Source organism: Fusarium solani (genome assembly GCF_023522795.1).
Source record: "Fusarium solani strain SB1 chromosome Unknown bctg00000014, whole genome shotgun sequence".
NCBI classification, from domain to species: Eukaryota; Fungi; Ascomycota; class Sordariomycetes; order Hypocreales; family Nectriaceae; genus Fusarium; species Fusarium solani.
The window spans coordinates 838,925-860,289 of NW_027072141.1; the positions used below are offsets into that span (position 1 = coordinate 838,925).

The 21,365-nt window shown below is 50.4% G+C and overlaps 7 protein-coding genes across 7 annotated transcripts; 4 read left to right on the forward strand and 3 right to left on the reverse strand.

Annotated features, from left to right (window-relative positions):
* Positions 1-330: 330 nt before the first annotated feature.
* Positions 331-1,363, forward strand: MRS44_017740 (uncharacterized protein; the record flags this gene model as incomplete). Its single annotated transcript, XM_065615639.1, has 3 exons — positions 331-847; positions 898-1,221; positions 1,269-1,363. 3 exons carry the CDS (start codon positions 331-333, stop codon positions 1,361-1,363), a joined length of 936 nt encoding a protein of 311 aa, XP_065471711.1.
* Positions 1,364-1,957: 594 nt separating this feature from the next.
* Positions 1,958-2,988, reverse strand: MRS44_017741 (uncharacterized protein; the record flags this gene model as incomplete). Its single annotated transcript, XM_065615640.1, has 2 exons — positions 1,958-2,386; positions 2,437-2,988. The coding sequence occupies 2 exons, from the start codon at positions 2,986-2,988 to the stop codon at positions 1,958-1,960; spliced, it is 981 nt and encodes a 326-aa protein (XP_065471712.1).
* A 334-nt stretch (positions 2,989-3,322) lies between these two features.
* Positions 3,323-6,058, forward strand: MRS44_017742 (uncharacterized protein; the record flags this gene model as incomplete). The annotated part of the gene is made up of 4 exons (XM_065615641.1): positions 3,323-3,707; positions 3,758-4,068; positions 4,229-5,464; positions 5,639-6,058. 4 exons carry the CDS (start codon positions 3,323-3,325, stop codon positions 6,056-6,058), a joined length of 2,352 nt encoding a protein of 783 aa, XP_065471713.1.
* Positions 6,059-7,469: 1,411 nt separating this feature from the next.
* Positions 7,470-8,487, reverse strand: MRS44_017743 (uncharacterized protein; the record flags this gene model as incomplete). Its single annotated transcript, XM_065615642.1, has 2 exons — positions 7,470-8,257; positions 8,337-8,487. The coding sequence occupies 2 exons, from the start codon at positions 8,485-8,487 to the stop codon at positions 7,470-7,472; spliced, it is 939 nt and encodes a 312-aa protein (XP_065471714.1).
* A 2,218-nt stretch (positions 8,488-10,705) lies between these two features.
* MRS44_017744 (uncharacterized protein) lies at positions 10,706-13,461 on the forward strand (the record flags this gene model as incomplete). The annotated part of the gene is made up of 2 exons (XM_065615643.1): positions 10,706-11,053; positions 11,110-13,461. The coding sequence occupies 2 exons, from the start codon at positions 10,706-10,708 to the stop codon at positions 13,459-13,461; spliced, it is 2,700 nt and encodes an 899-aa protein (XP_065471715.1).
* A 4,022-nt stretch (positions 13,462-17,483) lies between these two features.
* Positions 17,484-18,224, forward strand: MRS44_017745 (uncharacterized protein; the record flags this gene model as incomplete). The annotated part of the gene is made up of 1 exon (XM_065615644.1): positions 17,484-18,224. One exon carries the CDS (start codon positions 17,484-17,486, stop codon positions 18,222-18,224), a length of 741 nt encoding a protein of 246 aa, XP_065471716.1.
* Positions 18,225-19,498: 1,274 nt separating this feature from the next.
* MRS44_017746 (uncharacterized protein) lies at positions 19,499-20,201 on the reverse strand (the record flags this gene model as incomplete). The annotated part of the gene is made up of 3 exons (XM_065615645.1): positions 19,499-19,562; positions 19,616-20,015; positions 20,147-20,201. The coding sequence occupies 3 exons, from the start codon at positions 20,199-20,201 to the stop codon at positions 19,499-19,501; spliced, it is 519 nt and encodes a 172-aa protein (XP_065471717.1).
* Between the last annotated feature and the right edge of the window lie 1,164 nt (positions 20,202-21,365).

Here is a 21,365-nt window from a genome sequence, read left to right on the forward strand (position 1 = left end):
TGGGAATATTAGCCAGTTTCCACGCTGTCGGAATAGTGGTAACCAAAGGAGGCTTTGCGGTGAACAGTGTTCGCAATCTCTTGGCTGTTCTTGTAAAACACCTTACTACATCATCAGCCCGGTACTAACTTTTGGTAGGCTATGGGTGGAATTTGTCTTCTCTTGATGCCCATCTCCTTTGTTTCCAGGATATTGCCGTATGAGTTCCTGCTGTTCATTCACCGCACGACGTCGCTGCTGTTGGGCTATGCGATATGGCGCCACTTGCCTACTAAGGAGCTTTTCCCTCGACTTTATCTATACATTATTGGAGGGGTCTTCTCCTTAGCCATGACTGTTCAGATGGGGATCGCTCTGTACAGAAGTCGTTGCCGGTTTCACTTAGCCGACCTGTCTTGGAGTAGCAAACCCATCATCCAAGTACTTGTCCGTCTTCAGAGTCGACTGAAGGTTGAGCCTGGGCAATACATCAATTTATGGATCCCCTCCAGCTTGCTCTCCACACTGCAAATCCACCCATTCACCGTCGCCTCTTGGTCTCCAGATGCCGCGGAAACACTGGTCGTCTTCGCCGAAATACGCAAAGGTTTCACTAGCAGCCTACGTAATAAGGTGAGATTTGGCGACTCGCAGAGTTTTGCGATGTTTACGGGGCCCCATGGCTCAAGACTTCCTGTTGATAAATACGACCACGTTCTGCTGATCGCCACAGACCTTGGCATTGTAGCTCTTCTGCCTTATTTGCAATGGTTAACTCACGCACACCACGCTCATCAATTAGAAGAAGGGACAAATAGATTCAAGTCATGTAGGAGTATACACCTTATTTGGCACTTGCGCGACTGGGGTAAGTAATCAGTTTTCGGCGTTTGCCCCTTCTAAATTGACGATTCACAGAGGTCTTCGTGGCGGTGTCCTACTTTTTGAACGTGGCTTTAGCAGAAGATGAGCTAAGAGCATCAAATGCCTGCAAGATATGCGGCACGGAGCACCGATCCATTATCAAATTAACCGTTTATGGGGAAAAAGCCACTATCGGTCAGGATGAGGGCCACGGTGCTGCTAATGCTAGAAAGCTTGCGGATAGTGTAAGAGGAGATATCCATTGGGAACCGATAGACCTACCATCAATACTGGATGAGGAACTATCATCAATACTGGATGACGAAACCGTGACTGGAGTTACTCGCGATGTTTCTAGGAAACCGTGCGCTGTCGCTGGTAAGTCAGCTAGAAAAATCACCGGGCCAAGCTGACCATCGAGATAGCGTCTGTTTCACGGAAGTTCAGGGATCAGCTTACGGATGCTGCGAGAGCAAAGTTGCCTCACATTGACCTCATGTTTACTGAGTATCAGCCTTAGGGCGGTATCACCCTATAACTCCGTGGAGAAGAGGGCTGGACTGGGTGTGTCGTGGGATCTCAAGAGTACAGTTGAATGCTCAGGAAATTCCTGCCTTCGCGCTTGCTACATAAACCATCTTGTGGATTCAATGGAGTTCAGCAGTACATAAGCCCAAGGCTTATATGTCATTTGGGTCCTCCTCTGGTAGTTCAATTTGGTTGTCCTATTTTAGCCGTGCCCGTACTGTAAGCCCGTACTGAAGGCCTCCACCCGTACTGAAAAGCGTAGGCGAGTTGAATGTTGAATACAAATAGACACACAGGAGGTAAAAGAAGAAGATGCTAAAACCAGAAACAAAATGGCTACCCTATAACAGGACCTAGATTCCTACTCTAAACTGCATTTTAAGTGCAGTGCAATATGCTAAACGAATGAACAGGCTTAGCTTCTTCTACTGACGCCGACTGAGGGTTTGGTCAATCCACGTCCGTCGCTTCCGAGAATGTTACCAGCCATCTCGTGGTACAGCGAACTAAATGTAAAAACATTTCGAGTGAATGTGGCTCGCCGGCTTTTGCCAAGAGTGGATGCTTCATACAAATTACCTTGTGTTCAGAGGATGGGGACTTTGCTTACCCGAGAGATTCGCTCCATATGGCTTTGTCTAATGAGGTTGACCATTGATTTCGCTGCTATGTCCTTTGTCGAATTTTTTAGCTCCTTTGTTAGCTCAAAGAAATCGACCACGTCCTTGGGAGGCGTCCAAATGCCGTAACTAAATTCATCAGGATTTACTTTCTCCTCGCGACCGGCTATCAGCTGCGCCGTCAACAAGCAGAGGCCCTCGCTGAGATTGTGGGATGAACGCTGGCTACAGTGTTGTTGTCCCCCTGAAGCAGTTAGCCCAGTTGCCACGTAGAATTCGTGTCGGGGTAGTTCACAGATCTTCACGTGTCCCCCATGATCAATCAATACGTTCGAACACGTCAATTCCGGGTGGCCCCAATCGTGCTGTTCCAGGTATAACAGGCCATTTGCGACCTATGCCTATTATAATCAACTCTGGTAGAAGTATATAGTTAGAAACTGACCTGTTTCAGAATGCATGCTAGTTCTGACTCATCCAAACGCCTATTGGCAACCACTTCAGAAAGGGAAATTGGAACAAACTCAAAGGCAATCGTAAGGTCATCCCCTTCCCCATAGACTGCGAGAGCCTTGACGAAGTTTTCATGCTTGATGGATTGTACCATAGCCACTTCATCCCGGGCGTTGGGACCGGAAAGTTTCCAAAGCAGCGCACCTTGCGTGTTCTTGGTAGATGTGGCGAGTCTTTTCTGCGCTGCGGCTATATTCTTATTGAAGCCTAGAGAGATACGAAAACATTCTCGATAATGTTCCCGTGGTGAAATTCCATCGACCTTATCTGGTGCTCGCGCACGAATTGCACCCCCGCCACCAGTGAATGCGTTCTCCGGCTTGAAAGGTGGTCGTGCTTCCTCCCTTATCACTTCCGTAGGGGGCGGGTTTTTGGTTATAGAAGGCGCTACGCCCCGCGATGGAGCCTCTGCAATAGATGCTAGCTTGGCAGCGGATGGCGAAATTACGAATCGTGTCCGGCGCTTTCCGTCTTCGGAGCTCATTGTGTGGTGATTCTTTGGCTGTCAACAGACCTTGTGCGTAATGAGGACTAATAAAGAATAGTGGGCTTCATATATACGGCTGAAACTGGCTATTCGATGTCGATTTTAATGAATAGAAGCGCCTCTTGCTCTGTCGGAAGCTGGCCCTTTTGAGTGTCCAATTTCACTCACCTTCGATGGTCTATATGTGGTCCCTCCTTCTTCGGCGTTTTCCCAGCCCATTTGGTTCGCAGTTCCTATTTCGTCATACATTGAAAGCTGGCCGCTGAATACGTTGCTCACCCCCTCTCTATTTCGTTCCTTCGCTCTGGTTTACCTTCTCTGCTAGAGCAACATGGCCCTCCCCGCCCAGATGGAGCAACTCAATAATGAGAAAGAGCAGAAATTCCTGGGTGCAGCCGTCATTAGGTTCAAGGCTCTCGATTTCTCTTCTTGCAGAGAGGGAATCCTCGGCGGCGACGAGCCTGACTGGGACTATGTTGATTGCTTGAAGGAGACGATCCGAAGCGGATGCAGCTGGTCCCCAAGTCAAATCCCCGCGTTGATTGACCGCCGTCAATTTGAAGAAGCTCTTCAACGTAAAAGGATTGACGGTGATACGCTCAACTTCGATGCGGGTACTCGCGTCGAGTGCCTTGGAGGGTTGCACGAATATCTTGCCGCCGATGCGGTACTAGCAAACGAGCACAAGCGCTGGCGCATTTGGCTTTACTCATCAGGTATGCCTCTTTCGCCGGGTTTAATTCGGGGGCTGATATGATGGCGCCAGATCTTAGCGAAGACGCGAAGATTGACTTAATCGATGAACATATAAACACGAGGCAGGTCAGCGATGCAGAGTTCTTCTATAGAATCAGCCTACATTGGCGGCATCACAGACACGATATTCCGCCACCTCCCAACAAGTGGCTGGCTGTCCTAGCTCGGAGATCGAAGGGAAAAGCGGCAGAGATCAAGCGACTTTTGAGCGATAGTGATCCCTTTATGGTGATCTTCGAAACGTTTCACGACGTTCCTGCGTTGTTTTGGGGTTTCAGGATTGGGCAGGTGGGCAAGATGAAATCCTTACTATGCAGGCCAGTAAGTTTCTAACACTCCTAAGCTACTCGGCGTGACTGACAACCAGGAATTGCTGTCGTATTTACTGCGAATAAAATCATTCTGGTCCAGCATATGTTTGGCAGACCAACATCAAATCAAGAACATTGATGTGGCGACAGTAAAAAACTGTAGCGGCAAGGCCCCAGGAGCCAGTAAGGAGCATAAGAAGGTACTTCAACGTCTCTTCGATAGCCGAACGATACTAGGAAAGTTCAGCAACGAACAGCGGGATAAGATTTGGGAAGGATTGTGCAAGGCTACCGAGGATCGATTGGTGCCGACACTGGAAGGTTTCTTTGGAAATCTCGAGTATTTGAGACAAGTTACCGGCTGCTTGAGGAGGCTTATCGATATTAAAGAGAGCTCACCGCAAGTTGGCCGCGTTTGCTTATCTCAGGAGGTCATGGGAGACCAAACCGCGTTAAGAGGATTTGTCGAAAATAGCGGAAACTCGTTGCGGAACGGCTTCACTAAGAAATTTCGAAAAAGTATGGAAGACCAATGCTTGCTCCAAGTATCCGGGGACCGCTACAAGCTGGTTCGAAATGAAGACGTTAGCCAGTTCGAACTAGCCTACAGACATCTCTTGCTCTTCGCCTTCCGCGAGTTCCCAGCCATGCCGTGGCAAGCAAAGAAGAAACTAGCTGGAGCAGAAAACACTACGGATCCAGTGGTCCTGTTCAAATTTGCCATACTAGCTCATAAGCTTGGCGTTCGATCTGACAAGATTGGCGACATCCTTCGCCAAAGACCCCAAGCTCCGGTGTTCGAACAGCCAGATAGTCGCAGTCGTCCAGGTATACTTTCTGAGCCTGCCGTTTATGGAAAGCCTACACCTTGCGACCTGACCCAATACAAAGATTCCATCTTTCTACCCAACTTGCATGGGCCTGCCACCGGGCAAAAGTTGGACTTTGACTATTTCTTTGTCCAGCGCTCACTCTACCTTGACTTAATGCATCTCTTCCCACTTAATGGCATCGAAACGTTGTTAAGCTCTGCCGTTTCCGAAAGTGAGTATCACCTCCTTGGCGGTGACTTTCAGTCAAACACAGAACATGAGGGCGTACAGGAAGTTGAGCGGACACTATCACAGCTGCAGGAAGAGGCCAAGCGGTTGAAGAGCAACATAGAAAGTCAAGAAGCGGAAAAGCGCGTCCTTGAGTTGAAAGTTGAATCACTTCGTCGGCAGGTCGAACAGGAAGGGAAGAAGCTCGAGAGCACCAAAAGAGAAGCCGAAACAGAGCTCAGAGATCTCGCCGAGACGCGACAAAGCAGAATTCAACGAGATGACCCAGAGGTAACACTGTTGGAAAGCAGGAAACAAGACCTCGAATCCGAGATTCGCCAACTGACCCAACAAGCCAAGGAGTTGGTTAGTTAACCATCAGCAGAGATGTCCTTATTGCTGACCACTTACCGATAGAGAAGAAGAGCTCATGTTCACGGAATCACTGCATTAGGGAGTCAAGAATTAGTGTCAGCGATTATACAGGTAAAGGAAGAAGACAGCCGCAGCTATCAGAGGAGCGGACGCTAATTTTCGCAGGATGAATCTGCTTCCAGCGACAACAATGAGACTCACACTGGCCCTTTGTCGCCTCAGCTATCTCGGGTTGGTCCTAATGAGGATAGGTTGGCGGCTCAGGTCCAGATTAAGAGTGGAAAGGGTCCAATTGAATACTTAGAGATTAATATGACTGAGAAGGAACTAAAAGCGTACCTGGTTGAGTGTCAAAGGAAGGGTTACAAGTTGTTTGATGGGTGTGACGGGGTACTTACGCCTGATTCATGTTTCGGGGTGCTCAAGAGCGAGTTGCCACAACAACCCATCCTGGTTTTGAAACCGGAATTCGAGGTTGGCAAGGCGAGTATCCCTCTCAAGCGTCGCTCCGCAGACAAAGACTATCCGGCAGAGGTTGCCGGTCAACGAAACCAAACAAGGCAAGCGGAAAAGAGGCAGAGATAAGCATAGAACCAACGAGAGCAAAAAAAGAAAAGAGGACAAAAGAAGCAAGTAAACTGGCGAAAGAAACGACTTCGTAACAAAGTAGAAGTGTCATACATGAGCTGAAGAGCTAGTAGAGTGAGCTGATAACCCAAGTGCGCCATAATACATGGGCTAGCATATGAAGTGTGCCTGCATATGTGGGCTGACACAAAGAGCGCACCAGAAGAGCTGCGCCAGCACACTCAATATGCTGCTATATATGAGCTGGCATAGAAGGCATGCCAGCTCATGTAGGCTAGCTTACTGAGTGTGCTAATGTATGTGTGCCAGCATATGTGGTGTGCTGGCATATCTGGGCTAGCACATGCGGTATGCTAGCATGCCTGGACTGGCATACGCGGTGTGCTGGCATAGACAAGCTAGCACGCGAGTTATGCTGGCTTATCTGGGCTAGCACAGGCAGTGTGTTAGCACACGTAAGCTACCATAGCTTGTATGCTAGAGCAGAGACGCTAGCACACTCAGCGTTCTGGCAGAAATCGGCTGGCACATAAGGGATGCTAGTAGAAGTGCGCCAGCACACTGCCTGTGCTAGCCCAGATAAGCCAGCATAACTCGCGTGCTAGCTTGTCTATGCCAACACACCGCGTATGCCAGTCCAGGTATGCTAGCATACCGCACATGCTAGCCCAGATATGCCAGCACACCACATATGCTGGCACACATACATTAGCACACTCAGTAAGCTAGCCTACATGAGCTGGCATGCCTTCTATGCCAGCTCATATATAGCAGCATGTTGAGTGTACTGGCACAGCTCTTCTAGCGTGCTCTTCGTGTCTGTCACGAACCCACGTGATCAAGTGGCGCGAGTAAAGGGTATCACGTGCGACAGCACCTCATACTGGTTGTTGCCCATGTTCAGGGGGAGACTGATCTTGTTTTCTTCTTTATTTCCTCTTCGCGCTACGTCTTGCATCTAGGACCCAACCATTAGTATTAATTGACCCATCATTGACTACGATTCCTCACCAGCATACCGGTGCCTGGTGGCGCCCGTTCAGAGATTACCGGTAAGTTCTGGTTTACTTTATTACGAAGCAGGGGGTTTCTGAGGAACCAAAACGTCACAACATTTAAGTTGTAACTGAGTTTTGATCGGAGCTCGCGAAGATTAACTGGCATTCTGAGCAGCGACACTAAGGGGCCGCAGACAAATATAGACATGTATAATTCATAACTGTGCACCAACTTCACAACTGAACTATTGCTATCGAAGGCTGTCCTTCCTAAAGAGGGTTGGCTTTGGGGTCGTATCATATGCCCGATATGAGTGGCCTACCGCACATTTAGGATGATCAAAATGCAAATATACAACCATCCAAACTCAGAGAACCGATACTCAAACCATGAATCCCTATCGCTTAGCCTACGTTCGGGTTGGCTTGCGATCCAAACGGCGCACAACCGCGCCAAGAACTACTTTTAGAATCCCATTAGCCGTCAACGTCTTATTGTTGTCCGAGCTGGTGGAGCTCCATGTCGCCGTATCGACCATATCACGGATACCCAGATCAGTGAGGTTATCGTCGAGGTCCTTCAGAGCCTTTGCCGCGCCATTCTCCTTGCCAACCTGGAAGAACTGAATGCCTACCTGGTAAGGAGGCGCCTCAATCTGGTCGAGCTTCTTGGCGTAATGAACGATGATGCTCTCAGGGTCGTCGGTTGGGCAGCCGTCTGTGATGACGATGACGTTGACGGGTTTAGTGGAGTCCATATTCTCAGGTTTGCGTGCCAAGTTGGCGCAGTAAGGTTTGAGGATGCTGTGCAGGCGAGTGCCGGTAGGTGTAGCACCTCCAGGACGTGTAGACTCGAATAGACGCTGCACCTGCGCGGCATTTTTGATTTCATAGTATCCGCCGGGAGCCTGGGTACCGGACCCGGAGTTCCGCGACCGATGGTTAAGGAAGTAGACGTCGATACCGTCAGAGTCATGGGAGGTGCAGATAGGAGCAATGGCACCAACGGCCTCGCGAACCTCGTGCCAAGACCTGCCAGCCATAGACCCAGAGTCGTCGATCACGAAGATGGTATCGAATGTGGAGAGGAAAGCGTACTTGTCTTCGGCGCTGGTAATGTTCGAGAGGCTGGGTACAGGTGATGCGTAGCCAACCCTGAGGGAAGTGGGCTGTGAGTAAGCGGGAGGAGGATCATCAGCTAGGACGCTTCGTGTTAGATCGATATACGCGAGCCGTAGCGGTTACGCCAGAGTATAGGAATTTAGGCGTTTACATACGGATACCATCGTTCGGAGCGGTAGTCGTGGAATGAAGGTCTAGCTTCATGCCGCTGTCATTCGACGCCGACGGTCTCTGTGCAGCCTTAGAAGGATTACGCCCTCGAGAGAACTTGCCCATGAGGCTGGTGAATAGCCCATAGCGAGGCATGTTGGTCTCTTTTGTGGCGCTTACTTCTTGATATGTAAAAAGAAACGCGAGTTGGATGTTTAGGACAGGTAATCGTAGCTGGGTTTAGCTTTTTCTGGGGAGGTTGCAATGATGATTCTTTAGAAAGCTAGGACTTTACGAGGGTGAAGGAGTTTGAAGGCTCTTATTTATTGCTGTAGAAGTGTGCCTTCACTTACCAGGATTGATCTGGCGCTAACCTCACCGCGATACGGTTTTTGCTCTACCATTCAGCGGGGCGGTGCCCATGGCGAAGAGAGCAAGGCCAAGATGATGACGAGACTCTGATGAGCATGGTCCACTTCGGCGTAACCTCCCTCGCCATAATGACCTTTGGCTAGGCGAACGGGTACGGGGAAGGCACTTTCTTTGTCTCATACAGCCATCACGACTCCACCATGGTGTTGCTAGCTTCTATTCCCACGCTTAGTCTGGCGAAGCTGTGGGGTCTGAGGTATTGGTCCACTTCCATTTTATTACTCTGAATACTGATCGGTGCTAGATCAGCCCAACTGGGCCCGACCCTCAAGCTTAATGAGGAGCAAAAGTAAGATGCATGCGCGCTAACGTTTGCAGTACGATGTCTGCCCCGCAGGACCTAAAGCTATTACGTACATCAAGGCATCTATCATAAAATAGCATCCTAGTCATAGTGTTTAGTAGGGTGTCGGACGTTGCTTAGGGCATCAAGTAAAGCGATAGATTAGGGCCAGGGGAAGTCTAATAGGCTACGATGGAGGGTACCGGTTAATTCTTGATTTCCAGTGACACAACGAAGGCCTGATTCGGCGTCGTCTGGTAGACACCTCTGGAGCAATCGAATCCGAATGGCCAAAACGTCCAGTCTTGCTATGTTACTGATTGCCCTAGCAGCAACGAATTTTCTGCTTACAGAGGAAACAAGGCCTAGTGCCCGTCAATCTCGACCTTGGGCTATCATTTCCAGCGAGAGCGTCAAAGGAGGTGGTGGCTTCACGTGTGGTTGGAAGTTACCCTTACGTAGCTTGATATCGGCTTTTAAGGCTGCCTTTACCACCAAAAGGTTTTGACTGCGTCTCTAGAGGAAACGAAACGTCAATTCAATCATAAAGCCTGCGGGCTTTCTTTGCGATAAGAATGGCTAAGTTTGGGATGCTTATGCCCTGTTTAGCCGGCAGCCAGTATCAAGGCGCTGCGGTTATGGTACGAGACGCTGCCCGGAAGGGACTGCTGTAAAGCCACCACCAAACTGGCACATTGAATCAGTACGCAAGAGGAATTCCGGACGTTTGGCACAGGCTAATGTGTAAGAATCCGTATGAACAGACTTTTTCCCACTCTTCTCTCTTTTTCCACCCAATGACCCTGCCTTACGCACACTCTTGGTTTCCAGAATAATGGCCCGGTATTGGTCAAACTGGTCACAAGCACGCGTGAACGGCTCGGTCAGGACAATTAAGCCTACAAGCCAGTCCTAGAATCGACCGCGCTAATACATCATCAAAATTTGGTCGGTTAAGGCCACTGATGGGTAATGTATCATGTAGGGCGTTCAGGAAACGGTAGGATACGGACAGCGAACCCAAGTAGGCCACATGTGGGGAGGGATGTTCACAGATCTTCGTTTTCCGATGGCCAACCTTCCAATTTCAGTCAGCCCATGGCTGCGTGAACGGTAGCGTAATGCCTCAGTGGAAATCATTTGATATTGTGCCAAGATTTGGACCCTTTGCTGCTCTGGGGCCGTTGTATCTCAGCCATTTTGGGTCATAGAGTAGAAGACACCGGAGTGTTTGATTGCTTTCTCGGTAGGCGTCCATTAATTGCTTTCCGGTAGAAGAAAAAATAAATAATCCATTTTCCGCCGAAAACGATACGCTCTTGGTTATATATAGACCACTTCACGCCTTATATCTCTACAGTGCCTACACAGTCATTCATAGTGGCTAACCCGTGTTGCTTCGAGAGAATTGCCACCTGTATAAAGGCTGGATGGCTACTCTCAAGGTATAAGGCCCAAAAAGCTCATTTTAGCAACCAAGTGGAGTTAATCCGAGCGTGGTCTTCCAGGCTGACGTTTATACAGCGCCACCCATACCCCTCGTCACCCCGGTCTTGTGGCACTCTACGCTAGCACGAGCCCATATTTGCTCGCTTGGGTTTCTCATTCTCTCTTATCTTCTCGAACCTACTCGTTGTTAACCGCATTTAGTCAAAAAGAATGCCTGGCTATACCTCATCAGAGGAGTCGGAGGACTCCCGCCGACCTCCCAAGCAATCCCCCGAAAAACTCGGCGAGAGCAAACAAAAGCACAAAAGAACAAAGAGCATGACACCTCAACAGTCAATCAACCGTACATGGAGAAGATTCTCTAGACATCAATTCAATAACGGTCCTGCCATCATTCCGTTCGACCCTGTTCCGCCACCAGTCAACACTGGTCGTTCCAATAGATTGCTCTCAGAGGATTATGGCCGTGCCGCGGCGGAATGTCGACTGAAAGTCGAGAAGATTGTCAAGGAGTGCAAACGAGTGAACATGCGGTATCGCGATCCCGACTGGGACTTGGTCAGCCTCGCTGTCCTCCAGCTCACGAGAACCCCCCTCGCTGACTGTTCCGTTAGGATTGGGATTTTAAACACGAGAAAGGTCACTGCCTGAATACTCTGGGCCAGAAAAAGTTCGAATTGAGTGACACCTCTCTCTTGAGTTCAGAGGATAGGGTGCCCAAAGCCGTTAAGCGAGTGCACGAAATCTTCGAAAACCCTACCTTTATGAAGAATATTCATGGTGGTGACGTCAAGCAAGGGAATCTAAGTGATTGCTGGCTGATGGCTGGCTTGATTGCTCTAGCTAATATTCCAGCCAGTCTTAAACGAATCTGCGTTGCCTACAACGTCGACGTCGGCATCTATGGCTTCGTCTTTTACCGAGATGGAGAATGGATCTACTCCATCATTGACGACAAGCTCTACCTGAAGTCGCCCTGTTGGGACTCTCCTAGCACACAGCGAAACCTTCTGCAACAGGTTGGTCAAGAAAATGCAGAAAAGGTCTATCGGGAGACGTACCAGACCGGATCCAGGGCGCTCTTCTTCGCCCAATGCAAGGATCAAAACGAGACCTGGGTTCCCCTCCTTCAAAAGGCATACGCAAAGGCGCACGGTGACTACTCATCCCTTGCGGGTGGCTGGATCGGCGAGGCTTTGGAGGATCTGACCGGTGGTGTCACCAGCGAGCTGTCTACCTCCGATATCCTTGATAAAGACGAGTTCTGGCGCAGAGAACTGTCAAAAGTTAACGACCAATTTTTCTTCGGCGCCTCGACCGGATATCTAGAGAACGGATACGGCGAGCGCGACGGCATTGCCGAGACCCATGCCTACGTTGTCTTGGAAGCACGTACATTGAAGAACGGTCAACGCTTGGTCAAGTTGCGAAACCCTTGGGGCGACACTCGCAAGGGTATCTGGGACGGCCCTTGGAGCGACGGCTCAAAAGAGTGGACCAGAGACATCCAAGAAGAGCTTGGCCACAAGTTTGGCAGCGACTCGGTCTTTTGGATCTCATACCAGGATCTCTTGCGCAAGTTCTCTCACATTGACCGAACACGCCTATTGCAGGACGCCGACTGGCGATGCTGCCAACGTTGGGTCGGTGTGGATGTTCCATGGAAGGCCCAATACCATGAACGGTTTCACATCAAGGTAACTCAAAGCTCACCTGTCATTCTCGTGATTTCGCAACTAGATGGACGCTACTTCAACGGCCTTCAAGGCCAATATTCCTTCAGGCTACACTTTCGTCTCCACTCTCAAGAAAACCTCGATGCCGACAGTTACATTGCTCGATCTCATGGCAATTATCTGATGACCCGATCGGTGTCTGCGGAGATTCCTACCCTCCTACCAGGAACCTATATTGTGTACGTAAAGGTGGCAGGTGAAAGAGACCTTTCGGCCGAGCCGGTAGAGGAGGTGGTCAGACGTGAATGTCTTGACCGAACCGAAAACGAAAAGCTTCTCCAAGTCGGTTACGCTCACGATTTCGCCCACAGGAAAGCCTCAGCTCTGATGGACAAAGCTATGAAGCTGCGTCAAGGGGAGTCATTCAAAAAAGCCTCCGAAAGCCGACGAAAGGAACGTCGTCGACAATGGGCGAAACGCCATGCAAGGCGGCAGGCGACTAGAGAACAAAAGAAGAAGGACATGGAGAAATATCAGCGCCGTCATTTGGAATCTCAGTCAGGTGTCTTCAATTGCCAGATTCGGAGCCAGGCCAAGCCCAGCGTGGAAATTAAGAGCGGCTTCGATCAAGCAAAGGCCGGAACAGAGAAGAACAGGCGCAGGGCGTCATCAGAAAGCAATCTTTCCACCCCACGCAGTGCAGTAGAATATAACTCAGCCTCTCAATGCCCCAGCGACGATGAAAAGAAGCCCACCGTCGCGGATGCCGTCGTCAGCCGAAACCCGAGCCAGTTGAGAAACAGGTTGCCTTGGTCTCGGAAATATGCCTTTCCCCTGGCATCACCTGACTCTCTCCGGCTGACTTGTCAGAGCCATAAGTTCTCGACTGTAGCAAGGGCCAGGCTCGAGGAATCGGGATCAGGGAAGAGAGAAGACGCGGAAGGTAAACCATCGTACGTCTCAGCGGCTGAATCGTCAGCCTCCCCCGTGGACGACTGGGAAGCTTTATACAGCAGTGATGACATGACGCAGCAGCCACGCGATGACACCCTAGGCAATCCCTCGCACGTAAAGCAAAGCCCCTTGGAAGAGGGGCGCTTGAGATATTTACAGAATGCTTCCTCAAGTGATGATGAGCGTTATGACTCAGAGGAGGAGAAAATGCCTGCTCCATGGAATGCCACTTGTACTATTGGAATCAGGGTATATTCGAAGGATGAAGACTTGCTACTGTTGACGGTTGAGGATGGTGTTCTACTCGAGCAAGTACGGATGAAAAGATCTAGATAAGTAAAGGTACTCACACGAACACTAAATAGCATCCCATTCAATACCTACTGGACCAACTGTCTGCATCAACAACAGTCCGTGTCACTCTATGGCAAATCAATGCACGGGGCAATAAAAAGACCGGCGTTCCAGCGTCGCCTGGAAGCAATTTATACGGGCATTTAGCTTGTCAAACAGAACGCTCACGAACACGAATTGAAAGTTGCAACATCTAAGGCAACTAGCCGTTACAGGAAGCATACGGGGCTCCTTCACCGAGTCCAGTCCCAGATGTCGTGAGCTTTCCCTTCTCTGTTCCATGAATGCACAGAATGATGTCGGGGTAATCACCCACCTCTAACAAGATGTCGTGTGGCTCGATGGAATTGTGAGGGAAACCGGAAGTCTACGGGCGGAGAATCTCATAGGTACTTGATGTCTTGAGCAACTCTTCGTGTTCGTGGTGCGTCAAGACTCACGCGGCACACCCAGAGGGGTATCCATTGAAAGTAATTACTCCGAACGCCCAAAGTCAATCGCAACCCAATAAAACTCCCCCGTAAAGTCTCCCATCGGGTTCCGCACCTTCGCTTCTGCAAGATACTGCCCGTAGACCCGCTTAGCAATTATAGATGTGGCCCGAAATGCGTTGTTGGGCGACGAGCCCCATTGTCAACCTATCGTATTATGGCCTCTTTTCCCCATTTCTCGATGTCCAGAAGTGGCAAGCCACTATTTCGCAATGGCTTGTTATTGCGCCCTGATTCAGATGGTGTTCTCGAACATCGTGATCTGTCCAAAATAATATTGCCTTTTCCCAGCGTCAGCCGATCGTGTCGACTGCCCTGGACGTCGAATTGCCGGAATATTTGGGTCAGCCAATCTTCTTTTCTCTTTTTTGAAATGGTGTCCTTCCCGGGACGTCCGCGCTGGGAGCTTCTCCGCCGCCGTCCGACGTCTTGCTGGGTATTTTGTGAGGTGGAGTTTAATGGCTTCGTTTGGCTCCCAAGGCGAGAAGCGGGCTCCCGGGGATGCAGAATTAATTACGCCGCTTCTTCCCACAGGTGCGTGCTTGAGTGACCCAGAGACCTGCCCAGGCCGTGCCGTGGGCTTGTTTCGTCTCCCAGTTTGGGGGCGGCCTTTGGATAGCCGAACCGCCGGGAGAATATCTTTCGTTGATGGAGCCTGCCGTGCGGGTTTCACGGTGGTGGCGCTGGGCAGCATCGTGACGCTGAGCTCAAGCGATCTTGGCAGAATAACAAATAGAGCGAAGAATGAGAGACTAGAAGTAGCGTGGGAGGAGTAGAAGAGACATACAATCGTGGGTGGCAGCGTGATGTTTGGGTTTGGGATATGGCCGTCTTTATCACGCCCACGAGGGTCATTGCCCTGGCCTTGCCGCACGTAAGGCTACAGTTGCAGTCTTGAAACACTGCCCAGCCAATCGAAGACGAGGCGCTCCCTGATAAAAACGTCTCGGACCCCTATTTAGGCCAACTGCCACCTTTGGGCGGCTAGAACGAGGTATTGGAAATGCTTGGCCTGGCCGAACTCGATTGATGTCTGCCACCGGTCGCTGGATCTGGTTTGGTGAGGCTTTGGCGGCGGCTGCGTGTCCAACAATCTGTCAGACAGTACGTGTGTTCGGTCCATTGATCCCAAATTAGTGTATTCGTGTTGTGTTCGTGTTCTCGTTGTGTCTGCCCCTGAAGGACCTGCTTTTAATCTTAAGATCCTTGACCCACACGTGACATCCCACATATTCAACACAATGCCCCCTTACAGCCAAACGCCGAGTTTACTACCCGTTGGCTCATGTGGGGCTAGGGCCCCAGGCGAGCCAACCTAGCAAGCGAGGTTGGCCACAAAATTATGAGACAGCCACAAAAATGTGAGACCTCATCGAGGCACTTTTTCCCTCTTGAACTTGCGATTGAGAAAACAGCGCTAGTCCGAGGCGCAGGGGCTTACACGCCACCGAGGATGCCGACCCGACCCCTGCTGAGGATCATCAATGTTGTTTAAGTCGTCCCGTTAGGCGCGATGTGAGCCGTGGAGTAGCTGGCACGCCTACACGCTACTGCATGCGAGCTAACTGGTGTTTGCGAACTAGGGATGGGCACGTGTTTAATACACATGTGCATTAAACTGCTTTTTATTATAATGAAGCAGCTTTTTATTCCCATATAACTACCCATGACTGAAGCTGGCCAAGGCTGTGGAGAAATGGAGGCCGGAATCAGGATTATCTTGATCCTATGCACTAAGCCCGTTTTGGAGTACGCTAAGCCTAATATAGAATAGGAAATAATGCATATAAAGCGCGTCTTGCTTTAAATATTTAATGCAAAAAGCGCATTTTATGTAATGATGCAGCTTTAAATCCATCCCTATTGCGAACAGGTGTTCCATTGATTACTGGCGTGTCCCCCTGACGCCACATTGGATGGTTCCAGCTTGGAGTTCGATGCTCTCGTCTGGCACGGGATGGAAGGTCCCCGTTACCGTCTTCTTGAACCTAGTTGCATTTGAGGTCGTCAACCACGTGTTTTTCAGGCTCGATATCCATTCCCCCTCTAAGTTAACTAGATCTTCCGAGACGATCTGCTTGTACTCCGTCTCTTCTATTCAGCCGTTCAAAATAGATTCTGCTGATTCTTATCTAGATTTTCTCCGCAACGAAGCGCATGATACTGCTCCCATGACTCTGGCAGTTTTTCATCACCGTAAATGTCCGCTCCCGCTTCAACAGCGGCAGCTGACAAGGGCATTAGTCGCTAGAAAAATGAACCTGGACAGCACTTGCTCCGCCTAGGAGTCACCAAAGCCCGGACAGGCGGAGATTGCTTCGAATGTAGTGTCAAAGAAAGAGCTCCGTCGTAGGCTTGGTTTGATTTCGTCTTGTGCGAGAACGTCATTGTTGGGTTACGGGATTTCAGTGGTGCGTTGATTTGCGGCTCAGCAGGGTGACAGATCACCCTCTTTGCCGCCCCTGACGGCATGCTTCTCTGCGGCCATGTCCCCTTGTGACCGCATTCAATGGGGCAGCAGAGTCCAAGGCCAATATATATTTTTCCCGAAAGGGAGGATTGGGGATGCTACGGCAGACTTTACCGTAGTGTATTCTACATGTCGCTTACTTGTTTTGCCATCTTATCACGATACTGCATGCTCATATTATGCTGCCTTAGGAACAATGCTCGCAGGTCGCCTCGTCTTGTCACAGGTAGAAAGCCTGGTCCTCAGAGGATTGTGGTTTGCCAGACTCCCGCATGGAGATCGGCGAAACCCTAGCAACAGGCAACGCTAAGTCCAAAGGGCCGCAGCCCTATTTCCCCGAGCTAGTGGCTGGGGACCGCAGCCCTCTTTCACCTTGTCCCAACCGCATTTTGCTTCCGAAGTGCTATCGACTCTAAACCAAAGGCTTCTAAACCGCCGCCCATCCAAGCCATCAATTTGTGATATCGCATTTCCTACGAGCCAACGAAGCCTCCTTGCGCCAACCCTCCCCAATGCAGTCGCTTCGGCACTGAATATCATGAAATGACAAGTCACAACGACATGAGCTCCCGTTCCCAGCCTAATCTCCACATTGAGCCACCGAGGACCTGAGCATCAATATGTGATGTGGCTACAGAACCTGCATTTTGCATTACAAGGATACATCTGCAATTGCTTGGCTTTCTGCTGAAATCACTCGGATGAGAAGGGCCGACAAGCGATTAAAGAGGCATCACATCCCTTCCTATTCCACATGATAACTGCCAGGATCTTTAAACATGAGCTCCAGGGTCTACCCTGCTGTAAACCTACATTAGCCTTGTCATACAATACAGAGTGGTTGAACCAGCCTAGGCGCCGCCGCGAACAGTCCCCCTTGCAGGGTACATCAGCCTCTCCTGTCTTGCTCTACCTTAGGCTGCTCAGCCAGCTTCATCATACTTTTTTGTTACCGGCTCGTTCATCACTTTTAATTCTTTTCTCCCCAGGTCATTCCAAAATTAGCTGTGTGTATGGGCATACGTTATCCGAAAACCACCATCATGACAAGCCTCCAACATCCTCTGTCCCCCACCTTCGAGGGTTATGTATCATCAGGGATGGATGCTCTCATCCTCTTTGAGGCCAGCTTGTCTGGTCGGCTCAATCACAGCCCTCGCCAGATACACGATTGCGAGCGCAACTACCTCATCAGGAGCGGTAACGTCTTTATTTATGAGATGCAAGCGTCGGGCATCAGGCACTGGAAGGATGGCATCTTCTGGACTTCTGATCTCGTACCTGATGAAGAAGGCTTCCTCGTATATTACGAACTCGAGTCGCCGTCCCTTCTCGAAAAAAATGCGCGTACCACCAAGGAGGGTGAAAGGGAGCAGCAGAGTAACTCCAAGCCCGCCAACTGGCGTCCCAACAACGCCCTCTCTGTCCCTTCCGCCATGGTCCCCAACAGCACTATTGTAGGAGACACTCCAATCGAGCCCCGAATTGCTTCGTCCTATATCAAACCTCATGGCCTTCTCAAGAAGACATGCAGTGTGTCCTTCCAAGGAATTCCTCATCATCTGGTCAGCTACTATAGCGTCGACGATGTCACGAACGGCCACTTGGTCACTCCCACCAAGGACCCCAACCTGCGAGCTGTCATTCCTCGCTCGGGGCTTGTCATTCACAAGCCTTCCTCGCTTTCACCCAAATGCGTGAAGGAATCATCGGCGGCGGCTTCCGCACGTCCCGGTGGTGCGATGACCCCGAACAGTCGCGTCCACGGGAGCATCCTGCATTAAGCGATATCACTCCCTGGCTTCTCTGCCGCTTGGCTGTTTCGAGGCGCGTCTGTCACCACGCTCCTTTATGGATATCGGCGCGGGTAACTGCCTCCAGAAAAAGCAGCAGCACCAGCAGCCTACTTTTGTCACGGTGGTGCTTCTCAATGTGTCAAGCATCTCGTTGTCAGGGCCGAATGGGGACGTTGCGCTGTTGACGACACCGAGTTGGCTAATATCGCCCCGGTACTAGAGAAAGTTGCACTGCGCCGATTGAAAGGATTCAGCCTCGTTCTATGCCCCTTGCCTCTACTGATGAACAGGGCAAGTGACGAGGTAAGGGGCCCGTGGCACGGTCTCGGAATGCTCAAGGTCATTGCTGGTGCACCTTTGCCCAAGAAGTTTCGAAGTGGACAGGAGAACGAATGTTGGCGAGAAGTTGTGGACTTAGCAGAGGGAGTTGAAGTTCAGGACCGGGAATATCTTTTAATAGGCATGGCCCATTCACATCATTACAGGCTCTGACCAGACAAGCAGAAGGACACCAAAAGTGCTCGTTACGACAGTGGATGTACTTTAGCCCGTGGACTTTGAAAAGCTTAGACATACTGAAGAGAATGAGGTCTACCCAGCGAGTTTCGCCCAAGCTCAGGATGAGGTGCCAGCAGAGCCAATTGCTGTCAATCAATCGATCGATACTGTCAATGCCCACGTCGGTCCTCGAGCCTCCGACAAAGGGTCTGCGACGAACGAGAGTCGGCTATCGCGAGTGTCCTCCGCGAGATAGGGGCTCTCAGTGCGCCGCTACTACTCACTACTTTCGTGGTTTACTAGTGAGCCAGCCTCATGCTCCAGGAGAATCTGTTTCTGTGCACGTGCAACAGGATAGGGTTTCTTTTTTTTTTTTTTCATTCTACAGCACGTTCTGTGAAACGCGCAGGTCACTCTAAACTCCCGAGTTCCTCCTCAACCAAGCTTCTAGCCTCATCCATCTCTACATCAAACCGGTGAGGCGGTCAACTCTCCTCTTGCGAAGGAAGTTCTCACAGCTCGCGTCACAATCAATTACACAGACTCAAAAGACCTTTGGAGCTTGTCGTAGCCCGTGTCCGGATCGGCCCTTCTTGTCGTCCACATATGTCTTGTTGCGTAATGCTTGCGCGAGCCATAGGTATTAGCTGTAGCTCGACCTAGCTTAATTGACTGCACGTAGCAATCCGCGAAGTCGGAGACTTTGTCGAGGGTGTTCTTGCTCCACTACTTTACACACAAAAGCCTTCGTCAGGGGATATTCCTCACAATGTCTCCTCCTCCTGCTTCTTGCCTTTGCCATCCGTTCCCGCTGAGAATGTCACCCCCCTAGGCCGCTTCCAGATATGTGTCACCATTTGTTTCTCTTGAGCACCCCCTACCCGCTCTTCTCGGCTGAGCTCCCAGCCAAGCTGCAGCTCTTCCCTCCTGTGCTGCGATGCCGGGTCGTTGTAACTCTTCCTGCTTCACGCAATTCCCTTCGCTCAGACGGCCTGGCATCGTTTGGAATTTGCGAAGAAAAAGTAGGAGCCGACTCTGGCTCGGCACCTCTCTTATCCCAATCATACTTGCCGTCCTCAATCTCGCCACTGTTCTCCAGAGCTTGAGTAAGAAGGGCTCGCAGGGAATCGTAGTCCGGTTCTTGGCCGAATTTCAAGCCATGAATGTATTGGAGGCATTCATCAAGCTCATTGGGGCTGCTCTCACACAAATCCTTAATCGCCGTTGTTCGCTTCTTCTCGCCAATCCTCTGGCGCTTCTTCTCTCTAGGTGCCACCAAGCCTTGCCACGGCAGGCGTCCCTTAAGTAGGTGAACACGTGGAATAGTGCCTCAAGGTCATCTCGCCGCGGCTGTTCCCGTCCGAGGTGCGTATTGATGCTCATGTACCGTGCCGTGCCCGCTAGCGACTTACGTTCGCGATAAGGGATGTGTTTCTCGGTCTTGGGGTTTTGGTAATATTTCGCCATACCAGGGTCGATAAGAAAGATATCTTGTTGGGGAATTCCATTCCTGGCCTGCTGATCAGGAAATTATCTGATTTGATATCGCGGTGTATCATCCCTTCTGGTGTAAGACGTCCACTCTCGATATCTAAAGGCATCAGTGGGGTATCAGCAGACAGTTCGGAGACATGTAATGCTACGCACCATTTATTTTCCCACCATGACCACAGTCTTAAGCGTGAGCTTTCGCCCACCATCATCCAGCAAATCCTCCATGGAAGGCTCCAACAGCTCCATGATAAGGATATTATGGAGGAGATGCTGGCCAAAGTAGTAGACAAATGGGGTACCTTACACTAGCCTTCTGTTAACCACCACTAGTCCGCCGGGTGGCACCTCAGCTGTATGGATTCATACCACATTCTGCGAGGGCTCTGTACGTCCAGGGCCCATCCCTGTCGCTCGGCACGGGTGCATGACTAGCTGACGACCGGGCAGAAGGTCCATCGGTGGATCGGGCAACGAATGACTCTTCATTTCTCTATCTAAAGAGGGTCTGAAGGTTAGTCTGTTATAGTCAAAGTCTGCTGCCAGAGCTGAGACTTCTATGTGTTTGATCCTTCGGATAGTCTCTAGCCGACTTGGATAGCCCCTATCCTTATGACACTATTGAATGAGCGACCTGATCTTGATATGTGCAGACCAAAGGTGAAAAGAATCCATGCATTAGAGTTCATACCAACAGCCTGTCTTCGCTTCTTCAACAACAACGAAGACATTGAGATTCTTCGAAGGAACACCATCGGTGTTTGTGCCTCCATCATGGTGCCAGCAAACGAGCGACATCATGTCAGTCAATCCAGCACCAGTCCTGCAGGTACATGGCCACGAAGTTGGAAAATCAAATCTTATAGTCCGCTTTAGACATTGTAAGGTCAGCGTTTCAATGACCAATTTCTTCAGACGTCCAGCGTCCTCTTCTCATCAGCCAAAACGTGGTTTGCCTACTTGAGGCTACCGGCATTCCGGGAGGCAGTTCAGTAGCTGCAAAACTTGGTGCCTCTCGACGGAACTCAGGGCGGTCATCAATGCGAACGTTAACCAGATAGCAGATACAGATGCTTGACCCTTCTGACGCTTCTGGACGCGGAGCCCTGACGAACGACAAGCCACAATATGCATTCCGGT